Below are 21,311 nucleotides of genomic sequence, written 5' to 3'. Positions count from 1 at the left end.
TAAAACCTGCATATAGGTAATTCTTATAGAGAATTATAAATACAAAGGTAATAAAAGGCAGATTTTTACAAAAACTAAACATAAAAAGAAAATAGAAAATAGAGAAAGATAAAAAAGATTCTTCTTCTCTATCTGCCAATTATATACAAAACATTTATTCAAAATATTTGACATGCACACTCCAGAATAATTCTGACTGTAAATAATTTATGCAAGGTGGTATTTTCCCAAATTGCCCTCCCAGGCATCCTGCCTTCTACTTTAGTCACTCCAGAAGTCCAATATGCCTCTTCTTCTGATCTCCCAATTTAATACTTTTCCAGCTCTTTGTGACATATTTCTCTTAAGGTTTCCAACAAACTTCAGTGCCATATTAATCCACAGTCGTCGTCGTCTTGTTGTTGTTATTGTTGTTTTAAACTATTTTCAATTAGTCGTTTTCACTGAATAACCAATGCTCTGATTTCCTCTCAGGAGATGGAAAGAACGGTTCATATGTTCGAAACATTCCTGTGAACTCTTCAAGATGTGCAGGTTTATCTTTTCATAAGCTGCTTACAGGAGAGCAGCCTGCTGAGCCATTCGATTTCCAGTTGCACCAAGTATGTGCAGAGCCTTGGTCTTAACACGCTCGCTCCTTGTCTCGCTTTCTGTTATGAATTTGGTGCTATCGTCTCAGGTACCTGAAACCAGCCAGCCTACAAGAACCAAACGGAACTTCATAATATTTGTATCTTGATTATAAATAAAGAATATAATGCCACAACTTGGGAGATTTTTGGTGCTACAGAAACTGCTCTCATTTCTGCTGTCTACGTGCATTGTCTTGCGAGAAGCTTCAGGCAAAATGGAACAGGCCAACAAACTGGATAAAGCAGATGTAATTGTTTTTAAGTGGGCAACTTTTAAAAGAATTTTACTTTTCCCTTTTTCTCTGAGGTAATGGACAGAAGCCTGTTTTTAAAGCTGGCAGTGAAAGGAAAAAAATTGTGGTTAGAAAAATGAATTAACTTTGGTATACAATAATGTGAAGATGAGGCTCTCTGGAGCTGCCTTCAATGTGCCTTTTTAGTCAGTTGAGGAGGAGGACAAGGCTATTAAAATGGTTGGGATTGTAGCCAATGACAGAGTTAGACAGTTCTTTTCAAAAGCCTGTGTTCCCAAAGAACAGTTTCAGGTTCCCACACCGTCAAAATGGCAGCCAGTATTACGTTTTAACATGTCTGTGTTTCTCTCCGGAAACCTAAATTATGGAAATAACCATATTATCTAAAAATGGTAAGATGCATTTATTCCACATATTTGTTTATCAAACAAATTACACTGTGAGGCTTTCGCAGTAATTATTCAAAGTGGCTGTAGTTTATTTTTTTAATGTTCCATTTTATTTCTTCAGAGTTCTTAAAAACAGGTTTCTTTCTTTCTAAATGTCCATTATTTTGGAAGGTATAAGACTGGCTTCCATTATCTGGGAATGTAACTTGCTGGGTGGCCATAGGCAGAGAAGCGGCAGTTTTGTGCTGCAGTCCTTTAGCCTTTTAATTTTATTTTTTTTAAAATGAATTACGCCAGGCTCATTCAGTAGGACCCATATGGAGCAGTATTACTTGGAAAGCAACTGACCGGCCTTTCATTTTGTTTGATTTGGACCCCTGGATGCCCTGTAAAGACTGCAGAATTCTAGAGCTGAATGACGTGACAACAGTTTGAAACATTTTCTACTTTGGCAATTAAGAGGAGACACTCTTAGGCATCGCAAAGTCTGTTGCAAAATGCCCTGTGCTCCACAAGCCCCTCTGAGATCTTTTAGAGCAACGTGGAGAAGATCAGGTGGATTTATAAGCTGATAAGAGGTAGTTATCCATATATATATACAAACTGAAAGAGTGTCTTTTCCAAAATATGCAACCCAGTAGGTTTTGCTTTAAGTAAACAAAGACAGCCTTGGACTACTGCAGAGATACTCAGCTACCTCAGCTTTTTGTATTTTACTTATCACCAGTGTTTACGGAAGGCTGTAATCCACCTTTTACGTGCCGAAGCGAAGGTACTTTGTCACTAGACCACTTCATAGTAGCATGCTTGTGCTCTGAACCATACCCTAGCCCTGGGCTACTGCAGTAATCCAAAGTTTCCCCCCTCCTTCCCAGTCAGAATGTACATGCAGAGCACCCTAATTTTAGCCAAGCCTTCTCCAGGCCCCCTCAAATGCCACTTGTCTTCATTCCTAATGTGCATTTTAGTCACACTATTTTAAACGCGACTCCTGTAGAAGTGCTGTATTTTTGGTGGGAAAGTGCGATTAAAAATGAAAAGCATCTTGAACTAGTTCTTTCATTTTAGAAATTTGATTGTGGGGAACTTTTCATCTTTTATGTTAGTATTTATTGCCATGACACCCGTCTAGGATATTTTTGCCGTCAAACCCATTAGCATTTTGTATTTTGATGGAAATTGTTACAAAACTTTGAGATTTGATGAAATGAAATGTAGCAGATTTTTTGTAGTAAGTTTCTGGTAAAGCTATTTTTTTTTGCAAGTCTCGGGTTCTTGCAGCATTTTTTTAAAAAATATTGTAGTTTAAAGGTTCTTTTGTTCAAGTAAGCAGCAGCACTTGTGAAAAGAGAGACTACATACATTTTTAACAGGTTACTAAATTTTTACAAGTTTAAATCCTTTAAATATAGTTGTCAGATAATTTGAAAAGAGTATCTTAAATTCAGATCCAACATTGAAAATGCTTTCAACTGGTCAGTTAAGGGGACGAGAGAGGGGGAAAAACCCCCAACTTTAGTAGTTTTGAATGTTGATAAGAAAGTGAGAGCTGCCTTCTAAATGTTTAGGTTTTTCGGAAGAATTAGCTTATATAAATGTGTTAGTGGGCAACATTAAAATTATATAGTCACCCTTTTTGACTCCAAAACCACACTAAAACATGTATTGCTTTTCTTTACTACTAATAGCTTAGTGGTTGTAGAGTTAAACCTGTTAATCTATCCATGTTGTCAAGTTGTTTACTCTCTGTATTTTTGTTACTATTATTTTGCCACATAAAATTGGCAATAATCTGTACAAATCAATTCCTGTTCCTTGTTATGAATATTACCAATGAACTCCTGTCCAAAGGCCTTTTCCTAGGGCCAGATGGAGGTTAAATTTCTGTGGGGGTAATGATGGAACTGCTCTAAGATGAACATGGCTGTGGAGTTAATTGTATTTGCAAGCTTGAATTTCACCTGTGATTAATTTATGTTTTGTGTCCTTGGTATTGTTGCTTGAGTTTTCTCATATGCCAATGTATTTATTATAGGGTTTTATTTTGGTTTTATTTTTCTAATACCTTGTCTCACCATACTTTTTAAGTTGGAGGGTCATTTCTGGCTTCGTTTGATATTCTGAATGGCAGGTCTTGCAGCTGGTCATCACTTCTCCCTCCCTTTTGTGTGTGTAAATTCACCTTAAGCTTGAATCTGGGCTTCTTCTACCTGCTTCTTTTCTGTATTGTACATTGGTTTACTTAGGCAGTGGGGGATGTATTGTTGTTTGCTTTCATTCATGTGCATCGGCTTTTTGATTAAGTAAGCATCAGCTATGATAAAATTTGGATTCTCTATAGGTTGTATTCAGGATTGTGTTTCACTTGATTTTTTTAAGGTTTTTTTGCATCTTGACTTCATTCTGCATTAGTTAAGTAAATTATTTAATTTTTTTGAACTTTTGGACATTTTGGACATTTTACTGTAATTTGTAATATAACTGCTGTGAAATACTTGAATAAAGATGACAAGTAAAAATTCTGAGTTTCTCTTAATACTCCTTGCATTTAATGAAATGCTAATCACAGGATTAAATCTTGTGATTAAAGAGTTTAGGCAGCATAATTTGTTATTGGAAAAATAATGGCCACTCTTTAACAAAAGAATTTGGAAAAGTCCAGTTGGCCGAGATTCAGCGTGTGACTTTGGACATATTGAAGGGCTTGGATGCACTTAATGGGAACGTTATACTTCTTTTGAATTTCCACCTATCCTCTCAACCTCTAAGTTTAGAAAATGCCCTTTGTGGCAGAGGTTTTCCATGTGTCAGTGGGGCTCACTTGCTGTTTGAAATGTGTTGTCCTGGGCTTGTGGAATTAGTCTTACAGTTCTTTAGATCTATGTTGTTATGTATTAACAGCTGGAGATAACTCCATGAACAAAAGACTGCTGGATGATTGCAGAAACTCCAGATGAAAATGTTGCCCTGGCATTAATCTCTGCCAAAGAAATCTTGTGCCAAGTCAGAGTGCCTTGCTCTGAACTTGTTCTGCTCTTAGGAGATTGTGGTACACATACAGAGTGAATATCGTGGCAACAGGGTACAATTGGGTGTGAGGGGAGGAGAATTATGTATGCTACCTGGAGCTAGTTGGAGGAAGGACAGGATATAAATGTAGTTGCTCCAAACAATTGTATGAGAAATGCTTCTTTGTGTAGGACTTACATTGGCATGTGGCGTCATAAAAGATGCACAGAGTTCAGATAATGGTGGCTTTACTATTCATGCACTGACTTTCCCCTCCTTACTTTATGGTTGAGCTGTGCAAATGTGATATTATAATGCCCATTAGTTGCACTAGACAGATTTCTAGCTATGTAGTTACTGAATTTATTCGGGTAACACCTGAACTTTACTGACCAAGGACTTTGAGTTCCCGGATCTGGAAGCATGTCAGAAAACTTACCTTTTCTGGAAAGTGGATGAGCTGGCATGGACTTCTTTGGAGCTTCATGCGACTGCATTGCCTGGCTTCAAAACATATTTAGGGAGTTTACTCTCCACCATCAGTTGTGGCAGGGATGTTTGGAGGTGGTTTGACTCATACTTGCATGAGAAACTCACTTCACAGTGTAACATATTAAAATGGTGTTGTGGAAGAGTTGTGTGGCTGGAGGACTTTTTCCCGGGGATCAGTAAAGAGGGGACTTGTTCCCATTTTCATAGCTGCCAAGTTATCCCTTTTTTAAAGGGAAATTCCCTTATGCTGAATAGGCTTCCTTGTGAGAAAAGGGAAAACTTGGCAGCTATGCATTTTTCCTTCCAAAAGATCAGTTTAAGCTCCCTTCTTCAGCGCAACGGCAGTATGTACAGTTGCAGCTTTGCCTGGTTTCTATCTATGACCTGGTAGCTTTGAGTGCTTAACAAAACTTTAGCTTTGTTGCAGGATCTGATAGCTTCTGTACAATTCCAGAAACCCACTGAAGGAACAGGTACGACTCAGCCCGGGAGTGCTTCTGGATCCAGCTGGAGGCCCAGGTAACTTTAGCATCTACAGTATAAACACCTTTTATCAGTTGCAATTGGTGCTACTGCTGCAACCTGGACACATCAAGGCATTGATTGATTCAAGGTTGGGTTATTGCAATGCACTTGTGGGGCCTCACTAGCGCTTAATCCAGAACCAGCTATTAGTGCAGGAACCAGTGCTTCTGTTCAGATCAGCACTGGTTCCTCATTGGCTTGCAGGCCAAGTTAAAGGTGTTACTATTAATATCTAAACCCCTTAACCACTTGCAGCCAGTTTACCGTACCCCTGTCCATGCCCACTTTACTGCTCTGTTGCAGGTTCCTTCTGCACTTGTAACAAGACCACCACCTGTGTAAAAACATTTTCATTTAGGCAAGCCTACCAGATATGTAGAATTTACCTTTCCTCCTGCTTCTTAGCCACTTCTGATTTTAATAACCCCTTGACTGTTTTTAAATACCTTGATTTAAAAATCTAAGGATCGTAATGTTTTTCAGTTTTGAAAAATGCTCAGAAGCTTTGTTATAATCAAGCGTTATATAAATTTTGATAAATGTGTGCTTAGGAACAAAATCTCTGTTCTAGCTAAACTTGTCCAGTTGTGCTATACCAGCAAACCTATGAGCATTTTGCACAATCATGTTAACAGCCTACTATGACAAATGTGATACAACATTCTGAGACTTCCTGCTTGATGACAGATGAGTTGTGCTAAACTGTGAAGAGTACAAAAAACCTTTTAAAGGGTTGTGCGCTACTCCTCTAGTAAAAGAATGGCTGGTGTCAAGAAAAGGTGAAAAGATGAGCCAAGCTATGTTTATAATTTCTAAAAGCTTTTAAGGAGATTGCTTTTGCATCTCTTAGCAGATATGTGCATATGATTCATTTATCAAGATGCTTTCCTCCAATTTCCCAGAGGAAATCCAGAATAATTTGCACATACAAGCAAAACTAAAATGCCCTCTGCCTTGCTCATCTTACCAAGTAGTATTGACTTGTGCTGAATAAGATATCTTCTCCAGTGTTGATAAGGTTGGCAACTCCTTCAACTCACCCTGGATTGTTTCAGCAACTGAATTGAAAACACGAGTCACTTTCCTGGTGTTCCAGTTGAGCCATGACACAAAACAAAAATGATTTAAATGACTGCAGGTTAAGATCTCAGAGTTCCACACTGTCTGGAGACCCATATTTTCATTTAATGAAGAAACCAGACCTTAGAAAATGTTCCACTGCTGAAAACAACCTGCCCAGCTAGAGAGCTTCTTGGGACCAGTTTATTGTACTTGGCTGGCCATATGTTCCCCACCTAGCAATTTATAGCTAACCTACAATGTTGAACTGAACAGGCAAGAAACCAAAAACCTGTTTTAAAGTTTGCGGAGCTGTGGGTTGCAATTACTCCTCTGAGATACTGAAAATGTTTCACCAAACGGTAGAAGTGGCTTCCAATTTTAGCATATTATAAAACATGAAGGTAGTACAAATCTGTGTTTAGAAATAAATATTTGTGAAATGTTGACAAAGCTTGGTAAGATTGTGGCAGAATATATGTTCTAGAAGTAAAAGGAAAAGAATGCCAAAACAGCAGTTGTTTCAGCAGCTAGAATCCAGGTTAATTTCCAAGAGCTATAAAAGTTTTGTCATCCGTGCCTAGAAAGAAGCCTGATTAAGAACAACATAGAGTTGATCCAAGTGTTGTTGCTGGGGTTTTTAAACAAAAAAATAGTCCAATTAATGCTGAATCTAGATCTAGAAATAGATTTATTTTAACAAGAACTTAACAGTAAACATATATACAGTATAATTACAGAAAACCCTGTGTTTTAGTATTCACAGAAATAGCCAGATTTGTTGCAGTGTGAGAAAAGAAGAAATAAGATAAATTTGGAGAAGTTGAAATGCTTAGCAAGGCTTACAAGCTAGCACCTCCTTTGGAGGCAGACACACACCAATGCTAAAATCAACCTGCCCCAGGCAGTGAGGAACTTGTGCACCAATCTTTTAGGTTCACACTTGCACTATGGTTGACAAAAATACTTCACATGACTTCCCCCCTTCAGAGAATAAGACAAAAACTGCATAAATTTGAACACTGCTGTCCATTTCAGAGAGCTTAGTCACCTTATGGATTTGCTGCCTAGATGAGTACTTATTTTGAAATATGGCAAGTTACGAATTTCATATTAACATCTGCATTGTATAAATTTATTCTTAACAAAATAATGCAATTGGCCTCCCAGCTTATTGTATGGTTATCCAAAACTTCCCAATTTTTTTTTTTAAAAAAAGCTTTTTTGGTATCAAAATCAGTTGGCCATTAGCTGCAGTTCCCTGGCTACTTATAAGTCAGAGTAAGGCTGTGATTCTAACCACACTTTACTGGAAAAGGTCCACTGTAACCGACAAGACTTGTTTCCAAGTTAAGGTGCAAGAGTGAGAGCAGCTCTTGCACCTGCCTTTCGGATGCTGCCACAAACAGCATCACCTCACCCCTCCCCTTGTCCTTTTAGGGTTCAGGCAATTGCTGCATTGTGCATTTCCTTGCCCCTTCTAGCGCTGGTAATATAGCCCAGAGCAGGGAAATGTACAGAACGACACCCTGTTGTATGGGAAGCATCCCAAGTGTTATCAAGAGGATGCTGGTTTTTTTTTTTTTTTGATAGCTACCCATTAAGTTTCCAGCGACTTACTAGGTCACGTCCCTTGGGAGTAAAATCTCAATGCCACTGATTTCAATGGCAAATATTTGAATGAAGATAGGATTTCGCTCTGTGATTACAGTATGTGGCATGCCGCACTTCTGATGGAAGTAAGTTTTTTTTTCTAATGGCCGTGATGAAGTTCAGTGAAAGAGCGTAGACAGTTGCGCCAATTCTGTTTCTTCCTGGCTGCTGCAAAGAAAATCTGCGCTGGCTCGATGGCTCAAGGTTCTTCATAAGGTATGTTTACGGTTAGTATTGCAACCCTGTTGACCCAGCTTTCGCCCATCTCACCTGCTCCGTTTTACAGTTTGATAAAGAAATGTCCACATCACAATGCTTCTCTGAATATACAATATTTTAATATACATATAAAAATATAGCCCTGCTGTGTATATACTTACAACTCTACAGAACCTTTTCCCCACACACCCTCTCTCTAAAGTAGGAAATAACCTGATGTGTTTCCAATTATAGTTGTTAAACCTGTGCAGTGAGAAAGCTGCAGAAGCATTTATTCTAAGACAAGCAGCCACTGAAAGCCTCTTGGGGGGAGAGAGGGTTTCTTTTAAGACTCCCACATATACCTGGGAATTTGGGGGGGGAGGCAGAGTGAGAGAGTTTGAAAAAATAGATAGGATCTTGATTCATCTGACAAAAATATAGACAGTGGCATATATCCTGGATAGTGGACTGTCGTTCAGTGGCTATCTGAAACCCCCAATAAAAGGCATTGCCTTAAATAACTGGCTCAAAATAGGGAAACCCAACACAGAATATTCATTCTAAACTTTGAATAGATAAATAAAAGTTTAATAAAAGCTCCTAGATGCCTCTTGCTTTACAGAAATTTAGCTGTCATTTTGTTCATACAGTAGAAAAACAGTAGAAAGGGAGAAACAAGCCCTCCTCACGACCACACATTCACATTGGCATACAATTTCAGAAAACCTTTTCATTAAAAGGACATGGAATGCTAGTAGACAGACAGACACACTTCTTTTATTAGCTCTGCTCTAAGGAGCCGTAATAAACATCTGCTCTGGTGGAAGACTGACCTCAATCTACGCAGTCTGTCCCATAAGTTCTATCTCGGTCATTGGTATTGAAAAGCATATGTTGGTTTAAAAAGAAAAAAATGTAGCAATCAAAGTGGTAAGGACACTTTGACCTTCCTTTCACATAGCCCGATGCTTAACGTGTAATAGCAAAACCTAATCAGTTGTTTTAAGAACCGAGCTTGCTCTCTAGGTGTGTTAACGCAGACTCTTCCTTTCCCCCTAGTTAAACAACAAATGGGAAATGCTATTATTGCACCTGGGTAGACCAAAACTCTGTAACAAGTGCCACTACGACATCTAGTGGCACACTTGTGTTAAGTCACACTATCGTACATAGCATGGAGCTGTCCGCTCCTTCACCAAAAGGTGAGGATGAATTTCTACATTCAATGTAGAGATTATTCCCAATTTTAGACAGGTTGTTTGCCAGTTATTCATTTCCTCGATTTTTCTCTGTAGGACAGTTTCTTTTTCTTGCCTACTTTCAGCAGGCGACAGCCTGTTTGATATCCACGTCTTCATGGCCATCAACCACTCTGAATGTACTTTTTAATTACTACGCAGCCATGTCGGAAGACAGGGCATGGCATATTGGGCAGAAGCGTCCATGTATTTGTTTTGGGGTCATAGGCTTCCATATTTCCCAGAGCAGGGCCTTCGCTGCTGACAATTCCACCCGTGGCGTAAATTTTTCCATCAAGAACCACCGCACTGGGTAGAGAGAAAGAGAGAGAGATGAAGTAAGTCATATTTCACTAAAGCACACCTTGAACTCATTAGTCCAGCCTGCTGTTTGGAAGAAATGTTTACACAGCTTAATTATTTTACCCAAACCCTTCTGAGCTGGAAGGCTCTCAAGTTTAAATATGGGTACAGCAACTGGTCTTGAGGACTCACAGTGGAGAATAAATAGGGCATCCAATGTTTATGTGACTAAGGACTGCGTCACACTTAATGTCAACAAACTGAAAAGCAAGGACTGCCTTCTCTGTGTGTTGCTGGCAACCAAAGTTCCAATGGGGATGGCTAGTGGAGGGCCAAATTTGCTCCTTGCTTCTGCTGGGGAAGTTGAAGACTTATTTCTAAATAATAAAATATGTGCCTTTCAAATGTGCTGCACAAGAACACGTCTTGTGTGAGGTACATGAGCACAGGATTACAGTGCATCTCCAAAGCATGAAGAATATCCACAGGGAGCATGAGTTGAGCACACCCCCCACACAGCAGCATTTTGCAACCACATGCTGAATAAAAGCAGTGGAGGGCTCTAAATCAGCATAATTTTTGGCTGTGTGTCTGCGTCCAAGAATTTGCCAGATTGGATCTGTGCAGAAACCCCCTACAGTGGTACCTCTGGTTAAGAACTTAATTCGTTCCGGAGGTCTGTTCTTAACCTGAAGCACCGCTTTAGCTAATGGGGCCTCCAGCTGCTGCCGCGCAGCTGGAGCATGATTTCTGTTCTCATCCTGAAGCAAAGTTCTTAACCTGAGGTACTATTTCTGGGTTAGCGGAGTTTGTAACCTGAAACGTTTGTAACCCAAGGTACCACTATATTTAAATGTTACTTCAAAGTGTGTGAGCGTAATTGGCCATGAGTTGGGGATAGGCAAACAAAACGACCCAGCTTCCTACCATGTATAATACTTTACAACGAAGCTTTCCAAACTTTTCATGTTGGTGACACACTTTTTATACACACATCATTTCGTGACACAGTAATTCAGTTTTCCTAGCAAACTGGAGGTTACACTAACCCAGACATCCCCAAACTTCGGCCCTCCAGATGTTTTGGACTACAATTCCCATCGTCCCCGACCACTGGTTTGTTAGCTAGGGATCATGGGAGTTGTAGGCCAAAACATCTGGAGGGCCGCAGTTTGGGGATGCCTGCACTAACCCCTTTCCAGCCTTGGAGGGAGCGTTTGTGCGACACACACACTGCAGCCGACACATTAATGTGTCGTGACACACAGTTTGGAAAGCTCTGCTTTACAAAATGTGGAGGTACTTGTGAGCATGTGAATTAATGATGAGGATGAGAAAAATTTAGGAGTCACGAAGGAGGAGAGAATAAACTGAGAGGAGAGCTGAGTCATTTAAACACAATGGTGTTTCAAAACTAGAGTTCAACTGCATAAGCAATCTGAGACTGAAGGCTAAGAAACTTATAGACACAAAGAAGGGAGGAAAAAATAGAAATTGTGAAGTAAATGACGCAATAGGTTGTTAAACTATAGGTGAAAGTTTGACTGAAACACTAGATTAGTATGAATAGGCAAGTGGGACATTCCATTGCCCCAAGTGGAATCCATCGAGTGACAGTAAATTTGTATACTTCATGAAGGAAGTGGGAAGTTGTTTTTTGGGAGAAGTCAGAATAAACAAGCTAGTTACTGACAACTTGTCCCAAAGACTACAGAGATGATTGGAGAAGTCTTCAAAGACTCTTACTAGCATTTTTGCCTCTCTCACCATGATTGCACTACACATTTGTCTTTGGAAATTAGCATCCTCCCTTCACATTTGTAAACTATTTATTAAGCATAAGGGGGCCAGTCTGCTTTCTGAAGAGGCTGTCCCTCATCAGGTGGAAAGCACACAGATGCATGCCCCGTAGGCTTGGTGATTATCTCCCCCTAATTGTGAGTATGAGCAGACGAAATAATTTTAACTGCTCACAGATTGGGCTGGCTGGGCTAATAAAATTCAGGAGACTGAGCACAACCTCATTTTAAGCACCATCACCTCATGGAAAACAAAAATATCTATATGCCAGGGGGTGGCAAACCTGTTGCTTGACTACAACTCCCATCATTCCTGAGCATTGGCCAGAGAACGAATTGGACCATGCTGGGTGGGGCTAAGGCCTTCAAAGACCTGCCCTGGCACAGCCACATGAGTCCTTTCTTCAGCGGCTTCATGTAAACTGTCCTTTCAGTGTCACTGTTTAGTCCAATAGTTGGTTTCTAGGATTTAAGGAAGGAAGGAGTGACAACACACATTGAAAATGTTTTCCAGTTGCTATTAAGTGCTTGATTTTGGACAATGGGGCAATTAATTTAACGTATATTTCTGGAACTGGAACTGCTGAAAAGCTGCAAAAAGCTGGTGTCCAGCTAGAAAACAAGGCCTAGACAAAAGAACTGAAGCTTCTTCACCAGAGGTTGTCAGACTATGCAACTCCAATGACTATTGGCCATGCTGGAAGGAATTAATGGGAACTGGAGTTCAACATATGTGTAAACAGGTTGCCAAGCCCTGCTCTACATGCTGATATATAATGAAGTGGAGGAGGAGGAGAGAAAGGACCAGTTATTTCCCTCTAGAAAGATGAAACTTCAACACTCCCTCCATTAAAGCAACAACACTTTGGTCCCTTGCAAAGGCAATATTGGTGGTTGCTATGTGAAGACAGTAACTAGAAAAATCAGGATCCAAGTTTGTTTCTTAGTTCTATTAGTACCTGTTGTCCCATAGAAGGGAAAGGTTAAATTTTTTTTTTTTTGCTTTGCATCCAGAAGACAAGGTCCCAACCAGTGGGGGATACCAAGGCAATGAGGGGAATTGTAACAGGGCTGAAGTGATGTTTGGGAACATCTTGTCTTTTTAGAAAGAGATGGAAAGCACTCCCCACCCAACAGTGTAAAAAATAATAATACAGTTTTTGACAATTCTTCAGGAAAGGGGGTGGATGACAAGTTCTGAAGGTGTCTCAATCTCCCCTTTTCCAGAGACAGAACTCTTTTATTTCTTCTTCATTTCCACCCTTCCCCCTAGCCTAGCAAAGATTGCTTCAATAAAAATAGCACACAAAATATGAATACATGCCAAATGGACAGTCTGGAAAAGATCCCCATCTACTTGATCTTTCTCTGCCTCCTTGGGTTTCAAATATCTTCTGCAAGCTCTAAGTGGCCCAGCAACATACCAGGATAAGAACAAATGGGCCTCACAAATCAGAGGCCCCGTAACAGGAGCCCCAACTGTGCGCCTCTTGACTTCACTATAAAAAGAAGCCTTATTAGCAACAAGCAACTCAATGGGGTTTTTTAGCACGGCCCGTAAGGATGAATGGGTATGATATATCACTTAGAAATATGAGCCTGTTGTAAGAATTACAGCGCTGTTGTAAGAATTACAGAAATAATGGTCAGAAAGCACTTCACAATTGCTTCTCCAAGATGAGTCAATCATTGTCCTCCAAGTTATTGGAAGTGAGCAAGCATTACCTGGAGTGAGTAGGGGTTCGCCTCCCCCAGCTCACCTGCAGAGTCTCCCATCAGAATTATGGGCCCCAGCCTATGCCTACCCGGTGTGAATGGGGTGGTAAGGCTGCTGCCTGGGGTGAGAGTTGCCTGGCAAGGAGGGCATCGTTGGCTTTTGTAGTTACATGGCTGGATGTATCATTAGTTGAAATCAAAATTTGCCTCACTGCAGCTAGCGCCAGCCTAGACAGCATTAACCAGCATTGATATGTTCTGTGCTACTTGTAATGTTCTCAAAGAAAAAGGAAATAGCATTGGAGGCACATGTTATAGTGGGGAAAAGATATATGCACCAAGTATGTATCGCCAAAGCATGTGCCATCAGGACACAACATCATCAAAGCTAGAACTCAGGTCATTCGTTATTCAGGTCAAGAAATCCCCCACATTACTTTCTCACGCATGCACTTTTGGGGTGGGGCAACTGGTTCTAAATTTGGTTCCTGTGTTTTGTTTTTGCAGGGTTGGTGTTGGTTAAAATGTTAAGTTGGGGTTGGTGGTTACAAAATAAACTATTTGTTGTTGTTGTTTTCTATTGATTTATTGGTTTGTTTGCTGCTCGTACAGGATATTTTGTTTTTAATGCCTGATGCTTTGTGGTATTTTTATATATGTTGTAAGTCGCCCAGAGTGGATGCGGAAACCCAGAAAGATGGTTGGGATATAAATATTATTATTATTATTCAGCGAATTCACCTTTCTGCTTTAGAACCCAGTGCTAATTCCCTCAAGGGAGTTATTATCTGGACACAAAGGTGTTTTAAATCTATTGGTTTGATTAAGCAGGAGCTGTTCAAATCTAGGAACACTGTTCAAAGAGGAGAGAGCAGTGGTTTATAAAACGTATACTTTTAGAGAAAGACATATCTACAAGTTTAATGCCTGTCTCTTGGTGGAAATTATGTTTAAATTAAAGCAAGTGCGAAGATGTAATGTCTGCTATCTTTCTGTTTTATTTGGGGTATTTTGGAAATCTGAACAGTGCAAAGAATCTGGCATCCACAGGCAGAGGCTGAAGCAGAACTTAAAACTCCCTTGTTCTGAAATGCCATCAGTGAAATGTAAGAACTTGGAAATGCGGTCTACGGTTTTGACACTGTAAAGGCCATGTCTGAGGATAATATCACTACTGTACTCTTTCTTCAAAAAAAATACAAATATTTTATGCATACTGTTCATAATACTAAATAAGGGTGTGGTGGTTGTTCTTTGCGCCATTTTTGATCAGCTGCTTTTGTTAACATTGACAACATTTCTTAAAATTGTCTACAGCAGCCTTCCCCAGCCTGGTGCCCACCTGATGTCACTGACTCCAAAGCCCAGCAGTCCCCGGCAGTATTGCTAATGGTCAGGGATGGTGGTGGTCGTAGCCCACATCTGGGCAACATTTGGAGGGCACCAGGTTGACTACCCACCCTACTCTACAGTAATGCAGAATAACTTTACAGGGGCCAGCAAACATTTTCAGCAGGGGGTTGGTCCACTGTCCCTCAGACCTTGTGGGGGGCTAGACTATTTTTTGGGGGAAATGAACAAATTCCTATGCCCCACAAATAACCCAGAGATGCATCTATATATATAAAAGTGTAAAAGGTCCATGTTGGTGGGATCCACTTTTCTCACAAACCGCTTGACCAAATTGGGTTGAAATTTTGACACAACATTCCAGACCAATGTGGGCGTGTTTGCATACACTTATATTACATAGATGGGACACCTATCACAGGTAAAAACATGATTTTTTGGGGGAAAACAGCACTCTCTAGTGGATGTCAAAGGAACATACACATCACCTGCTGCCATTAGCTGCATATTAGCAGTGACATCACAACAGAACATTCCAACCAAGTGAATATGGACCTTTAACAGAAAACAACACCAATACGGGGGAACCGGCCATGCCGCAGGGGTTTGCAGGGGGGGGGCAGATAAAGCTGTTGGGGTGATCAGTGCTGTCATGTGGAAGGAAGATGATGTCACACACGGGAACTCTGAAGGTGAGGGGACTCTGAAGGGGGACTCTGAAGGTCCATTGAACAGACTGAGCCACAGCAACGCGTGGCCGGGACAGCTAGTTTCAAATAAAAGGAAATATTCTACTCATTTAAAAACATACTGATTCCTGGACTGTCCGTGGGCCAGATTTAGTAGGTGATTGGGCCAGATCCAGCCCCTGGGCCTTAGTTTGCCTACCAATGCTTTGGACTACAATTCCCATCTTCCCCGACCACTGGTTCTGTTAGCTGGGGATCATGGGAGTTGTAGGCCAAAACATCTGGAGGGCCGCAGTTTGGGGATGCCTGCTTTAGATCATATAATAGGGAAGTGCAAAAGTCCTGAGAGATGTTTTGCACCTGCAGTTCAATTTGAAAGCTACACATCCATTCATTATCAGCCTTCCATGATCCTGCTTCACATTTCTGCTGTTTTAAATCCAGGTGAGTTCCCAACAGATATGAACATTGTCGTTTCAGCGAGGAACATTGCATGATATGCATTGAACAATGGGCTGGCTACACACATGGCAGTGTCAGAGGAAGCAAAAATATGGGAGCTTAACTGGGCAGGCTATAAATTACTAAGTGACAGTTCTGCTTGGGTACTGGCTTTTAAGAGCATTCTTGCAAGGTCTTTCATTAGTGACCACTGAAAGCTACTGTTTTTAGACCAGATGTGATAAAACTAGCACTTCCACTGCAGAATGCTCATCAGCATCTGGTGAGGTGTTTTTCCTTGATGCTGAATCATCAGTATCAGGTTCACCTGGATCATCTGCGGCTGGTTATGTCTCGGGGGGGGGGGGGGGGACGGACTTCCTTGCACTGGCACCAAACATTCTTTACAGCCAAACCTCCTTTAGAAGCTTACTGCTGAGAGAACGTTTGCGATCTCAGTTTGACTTGGCCATAAACATTAATCCTTGTCTAGATACAACATTTAAATGAGGAAATATCTTCTCTAGCTGTCCTTGAGGCTATAAAAGAATGTTTAAATGACTAAATTAGCATGCTCGTATGCACCACATTCTTCCTAATTCTCGCAACTAGTTTTAGTAACTGAAAACGGGCATGCTGCCACACACAAACACTAATTTATCTGGAGCTCCTCCAAAGAGCTGTTAAAAAAGAAAGCCAGAGGTTTCCTTTTAAAACTTTCCTTTTAGTGTATTTACAAGAAAAAGCCACCAACAAAAATTCCTGTGAACTCTGACCACCCAGGAAAAGGAAATTCAAGCTTCAGAATTTCTGAATTCTCTCTCACCTTTTCATCTTAATTCCATGCCATCACCCTCTTCTGTGTTGTAAAAATTCTGCAACCACTATTTTTCTGTGTTGAAAGGCAAGGAAACCCTGTAGCTATTGCTTCTGCCTAGCAGTCTCTTTCAATATGTGAATGTTGCAAGGCAATCCCCACTTTCCTGTTTGCAAGAGTCTAGGGCTTGCTGATCAGAAGGTTGGCGGTTCGAATCCCTGCAACGGGGTGAGCTCCCGTTGCTCGGTCCCAGCTCCTGCCCACCTAGCAGTTCGAAAGCACATCAAAGTGCAAGTAGATAAATAGGGACCGCTCTGGTGGGAAGGTAAACGGTGTTTCCGTGCGCTGCTCTGGTTCGCCAGAAGCAGCTTTGTCATGCTGGCCACATGACCCGGTAGCTGTCTGCAGACAAACGCCGGCTCCCTCGGCCTATAGAGCGAGATGAGCGCTGCAACCCCAGAGTCGGACACGACTAGACCTGATGGTCAGCGGCCCCTTTACCCTTTACCGTGCCCACTTAGGCTTGCCGATCAGAAGGTCGGTGGTTCGAATCGCGACGGGGTGAGCTCCTGTTGTTCGGTCCCAGCTCCTCCCAACCTAGCAGTTCGAAAGCACATCAAAAGTGCAAGTAGATAAATAGGTACCACTACAGTGGGAAAGTAAACGGCATTTCCGTGTGCTGCTCTGGTTCGCCAGAAGCGGCTTGGTCATGCTGGCCATATGACCCAGAAGCTGTACACCGGCTTCCTTGGCCAATAACGCGAGATGAGCGCCGCAACCCCAGAGTCGGTCACGACTGGACCTAATAGTCAGGGGTCCCCTTTACCTTTACTAATGCGTGGAGGGGAGGCACCCGTGATCTACCTCCAAAGCAATGTTCACATTAGTGTGATAACAGGTATAGAGGGTAACCATTTATGCATTTTGCTGTGCTGTTGTGCCAGTGTTTTCCCCTCGTGTATGCTGGAGTATCCACTAATACAGATACGGCAATCATTTAACCCTCAGTTGCTCTACAACAGCCACGACTCCAGCAAAGCCTCTCCTAAGCCGCATTCTCTATTATCCCATCACCACCCAAATCGCCCCCCCCCCCGCTACTTTTTAAGTTCCTGTCTTGTCTCAGTCTTTCCCTATGCCCCAGTCGTTGCCCACAATGCAAGCCATCTGGGAAGAGATTGCATCTGTTTGATGCACACATCAATGTTTAACAGCATTTGCTGTGGTGACAGAGCAGCCTTGGAGGTGCGTCAATTAGGAAGTGTACTTGGTTCTCATACCAGCTGACTGCATGGCTCTTTGCCACATAGTTCATTTGTGTTTGAGGTCACCGCAGTACTTCGGGGGATGGTGGCAATTGACAGTGTCTACCCTTCACCACCACCATTATATAGTGCAGGAGTCGGCAACCTGTAGCCCTCTGCTGCCTGGGACTGAAGGGAGTTGGAGTCCAGCAATAGCTAAGGGTCAGAAATGATGGGAGTTAGCGTCCAATAGCATCTAGAGAACAATAGGTTCCCCACCCTTGTTCTAGTGCAATCCCAATGGTGACGTTGCAGCAGTCATTAGACCTCAATGCCCTATACTCACTGACTGGCAGAGCAGCTCATGGGAGTAGCATGGTAAATTGGCTATTCCAAACAAAAACTACACAAGTTTGGGTAGGCTGAATGACTGCTGCATTTTAGAATACTAGATGGATGGCATAGCTTCTTTTAAAACCCCATTTTCACATGTCATTTTTGAGTGGTTTTAATTGTATACCACTTTGAGATTTGGGGAAAGAGGTATTTAAAATAGTACAGTATCAATTAAGTGAAATGGTGTATGTCTTAGGTGCCCTTGCCTTTGTATTATCTAGGAGTGCTGACTTGGAACTCTCTGGGGATCTGGCTGCAGCCTACAGACATTTTCGTTAGTATCATTTATAAAACTGACTAAAATACATTTAACTATTAACAAATTACAAAACCACGAAACAAGAGCAGAGGGAAAATCTTTGCGCTGGATGGAAGACATTAAGAGCAGCATAAACGTTAAAGTACATGTTAATTAATGTAGATAAATCAAAGGAGTCAGGCAGAACTTAAAAGGGAAAATGTTGATGAGTAACGTTCATCACACTTGCACACCTTTCATCAACCCCCAAAACATGTCTGCAAATATGCTCCCTGCACTTTCCTGCCTGCTCATTCTCTCATTTACCCGCAAGGGACCAGGATTATAGCTGCAAAGTTTTTACAATGAGGGCCAGTGTGGTGTAGTGGTTAGATTGTCAGACTAGGACTTGGGAGACCAGGGTTTGAATCCTCACTCTGCCATCAAGCTTGCTGGGTGACTTTGGGCCAAGCCAGTAACTCCCAGCCTAACCAACCACACAGAGTGGTTATGGGGATTAAACGAGGAGGGGGAAGAACCATGTATTAGCTCCTTGGAGAAAAAGGTGAGATATAAATGCATTAAATTAAGCATCACCCAATATTCTAGTTCACCTTTGCGTAGAATGTGTTTTCTGTGCATAGTCATAGCCGGGTTTGTTTAGAATTCAGACAGCATGCAAATAGACCTGGGTAGCAAGAGATTGCTCACAGGGCGTCTTCAGCAGCCATGCACTAGAGCGAGCAATGCTCCCAGGGAAGATAATTTAGAACCAGCAATTCCCAGCTGAAGGTACCATTCCCCCCCTCTGACGGCTAGCCTGGCAGATTTGTCATCCAGTCCTTCCAAATGGAACTCCTTAATAAAAAACTGAAGTTCAGGCTATGCTGCACAATAACAACAGTGTGTGTATGTGAGATTTTTATTTCCTTTAAAAAAGAAAAGAAAAAAGGTTTGTTTCTGAACAGCGAAGCACGGTGTGTGCTCTGCTTCACTAATAGGAGCTGCTAGCCCCCACCGTGGGCTGCTGATCTCCAGTTAACTCATTTCCTTATTGTTGTTGGAAGTCAGCAAATGTGCCCTCTTTTTTGCTCTTCAAAATACAGCAACCCTACCAAGAGCCCACAAATTCTTCTTCTCTTACTGCATTTACACCTGAACTTTTTCTTCATGGAGCTCAACGTGGTTCTTGCCCTCCTCGTTTTATCTCCGCAACAACCCTGTGAAGCAGGTTAGGCTGAGAGGCAGTGACTGGCTGAAGGTTTTTAATCTTGGTATTTAGGTAGTGGGATCTACAGTAATGGGTTTCAGCTCCCTGTTTTAATTCAGGTTCGCATAACACTGCCGCTTGGCCCCCTGCTGTTGGAAGAGGCGCCCCTTTGCAGCCTCCATGTAGTTGAGGCCAGAGCATCGATGCTCCCCATTTCTATGCATCCTGGGGAAATAACATCCGTGGGATTTTAAGATGGTGCTTTCGCCTTCCAGATGTTGAACTACAGCTGCCACCATCCCAAGCCGTTGGCCATGCTTGCTGGGGCAGAGGGGAGCTGTAGTTCAGTAACTAACATGACTGGGAGTGGCTCCCGAGACCATATTACACCAGTCCTGAAAGACCTACATTGGCTCCCAGTACGTTTCCGAGCACAATTCAAAGTGTTGGTGCTGACCTTTAAAGCCCTAAACGGCCTCGGTTCTTTATACCTGAAGGAGCGTCTCCACCCCCATCGTTCAGCCTGGACACTGAGGTCCAGCTCTGAGGGCCTTCTGGCAGTTCCCTCATGGTGAGAAGCAAAGTTAGAGGGAACCAGGCACAGGGCCTTCTTGGTAGGGGTGCCTGCTCTGTGGAATGCCCTCCCATCAGATGTCAAGGAAATAAACAACTACCGTATCTGACTTTTAGAAGACATTTGAAGGCAGTCCCGCTTAGGGGCGTTTTTAATGTTCGATGTTTTATTGCTTTATTATTATTATTAATATTCTGTTGGGAGCCACCCAGAGTGGCTGGGATAATAATAATAATACATTTATAACATCTGAAGGAGCAAAGGTCCCCAACACATGTTTTAAGAGGAAACAGCGTACTGCCTCCAGTCCTTGGGTCCAGTTATGCTGCTTCTATTTTGGAAGTCCACTCCTAATTCTACATTCTAATTCTTTGGCTTAACATTGTCATTTTAAAAAATCCCTGTTATTAATATCTGTTGAAAGTCCACTGCATCATTATCGTAGTTGAGCAGAGGTTACTGTTATGTGAGAAAGGGAAACAAAAATGTAAACAATGCTAACTGCTGCAAACATTTCAGTGGACATTTAAGTATTGTTGTGCACAGGTTTTTACTGGAAGGGTAGAATTTGTTTATTCCTTCCATTCCAAACGTACAAATAGGATTGTTTCAAACTGCTGGAGTTTTGTCAGTATGGGGGGGGGGGAATATGTCTCTCAAATGTTGGATAAAGTCTGCCATTAGTGGGCAGATCCCAGTCTATCAAGTGATATTGGCCAAAGAACTGTAGTATTAAAAGCCTTTTACATGAATGTAATTTTAATGTGGTTAAAGAACATTTTTAAAAAATAAAAAAAGATCCCACATAATTAATGCATTGAATTACCAAGGGAAGTTATGTCAGTTGTACTGCACTGTTTGCCTCTGGTTTACAATCTTGAGAGAAAAAATATAATTAACTACTGCCTGGACACAGTGGGGTTCTCCCACATTCAATTTCACTCTTGTTAACACAGAGGAACAATGAAAATCTGTAATTAGCACAGAAGCAGCAGGAACATAGTAGCTTTGGCTGGGATTTGGCCTGTAATTTTTTTAAAAAAAATGTAATGTAATGTTAGCTCCAGGACAAGATTCTCTTG

The 21,311-nt window shown here is 41.6% G+C and overlaps 2 protein-coding genes across 7 annotated transcripts in view; one reads left to right on the top strand and one right to left on the bottom strand.

Moving 5' to 3' along the window:
- The window catches only part of ATAD2B (ATPase family AAA domain containing 2B), a 61,221-nt gene extending 53,659 nt beyond the window's left edge, over positions 1-7,562 (top strand). For all 5 annotated transcript variants that reach the window (XM_060272441.1, XM_060272440.1, XM_035109985.2 and 2 more), the window contains exon 28: positions 475-7,562. In XM_060272441.1, the coding sequence (XP_060128424.1) occupies positions 475-516 (42 nt within the window). In that variant the 3' untranslated portion in view covers positions 517-7,562. The remainder of the gene's footprint in view (positions 1-474) is intronic.
- The window catches only part of KLHL29 (kelch like family member 29), a 391,592-nt gene continuing 377,313 nt past the window's right edge, over positions 7,033-21,311 (bottom strand). For both annotated transcript variants that reach the window (XM_060272443.1, XM_060272444.1), the window contains one exon: positions 7,033-9,761. In XM_060272443.1, coding sequence (XP_060128426.1) covers positions 9,578-9,761 — 184 coding nt within the window. In that variant the 3' untranslated portion in view covers positions 7,033-9,577. The remainder of the gene's footprint in view (positions 9,762-21,311) is intronic.

This window comes from Zootoca vivipara, chromosome 3 (assembly GCF_963506605.1).
Source record: "Zootoca vivipara chromosome 3, rZooViv1.1, whole genome shotgun sequence".
Classification (NCBI taxonomy): domain Eukaryota; kingdom Metazoa; phylum Chordata; class Lepidosauria; order Squamata; family Lacertidae; genus Zootoca; species Zootoca vivipara.
This window is presented reverse-complemented; position numbering and strand designations above follow the sequence as displayed.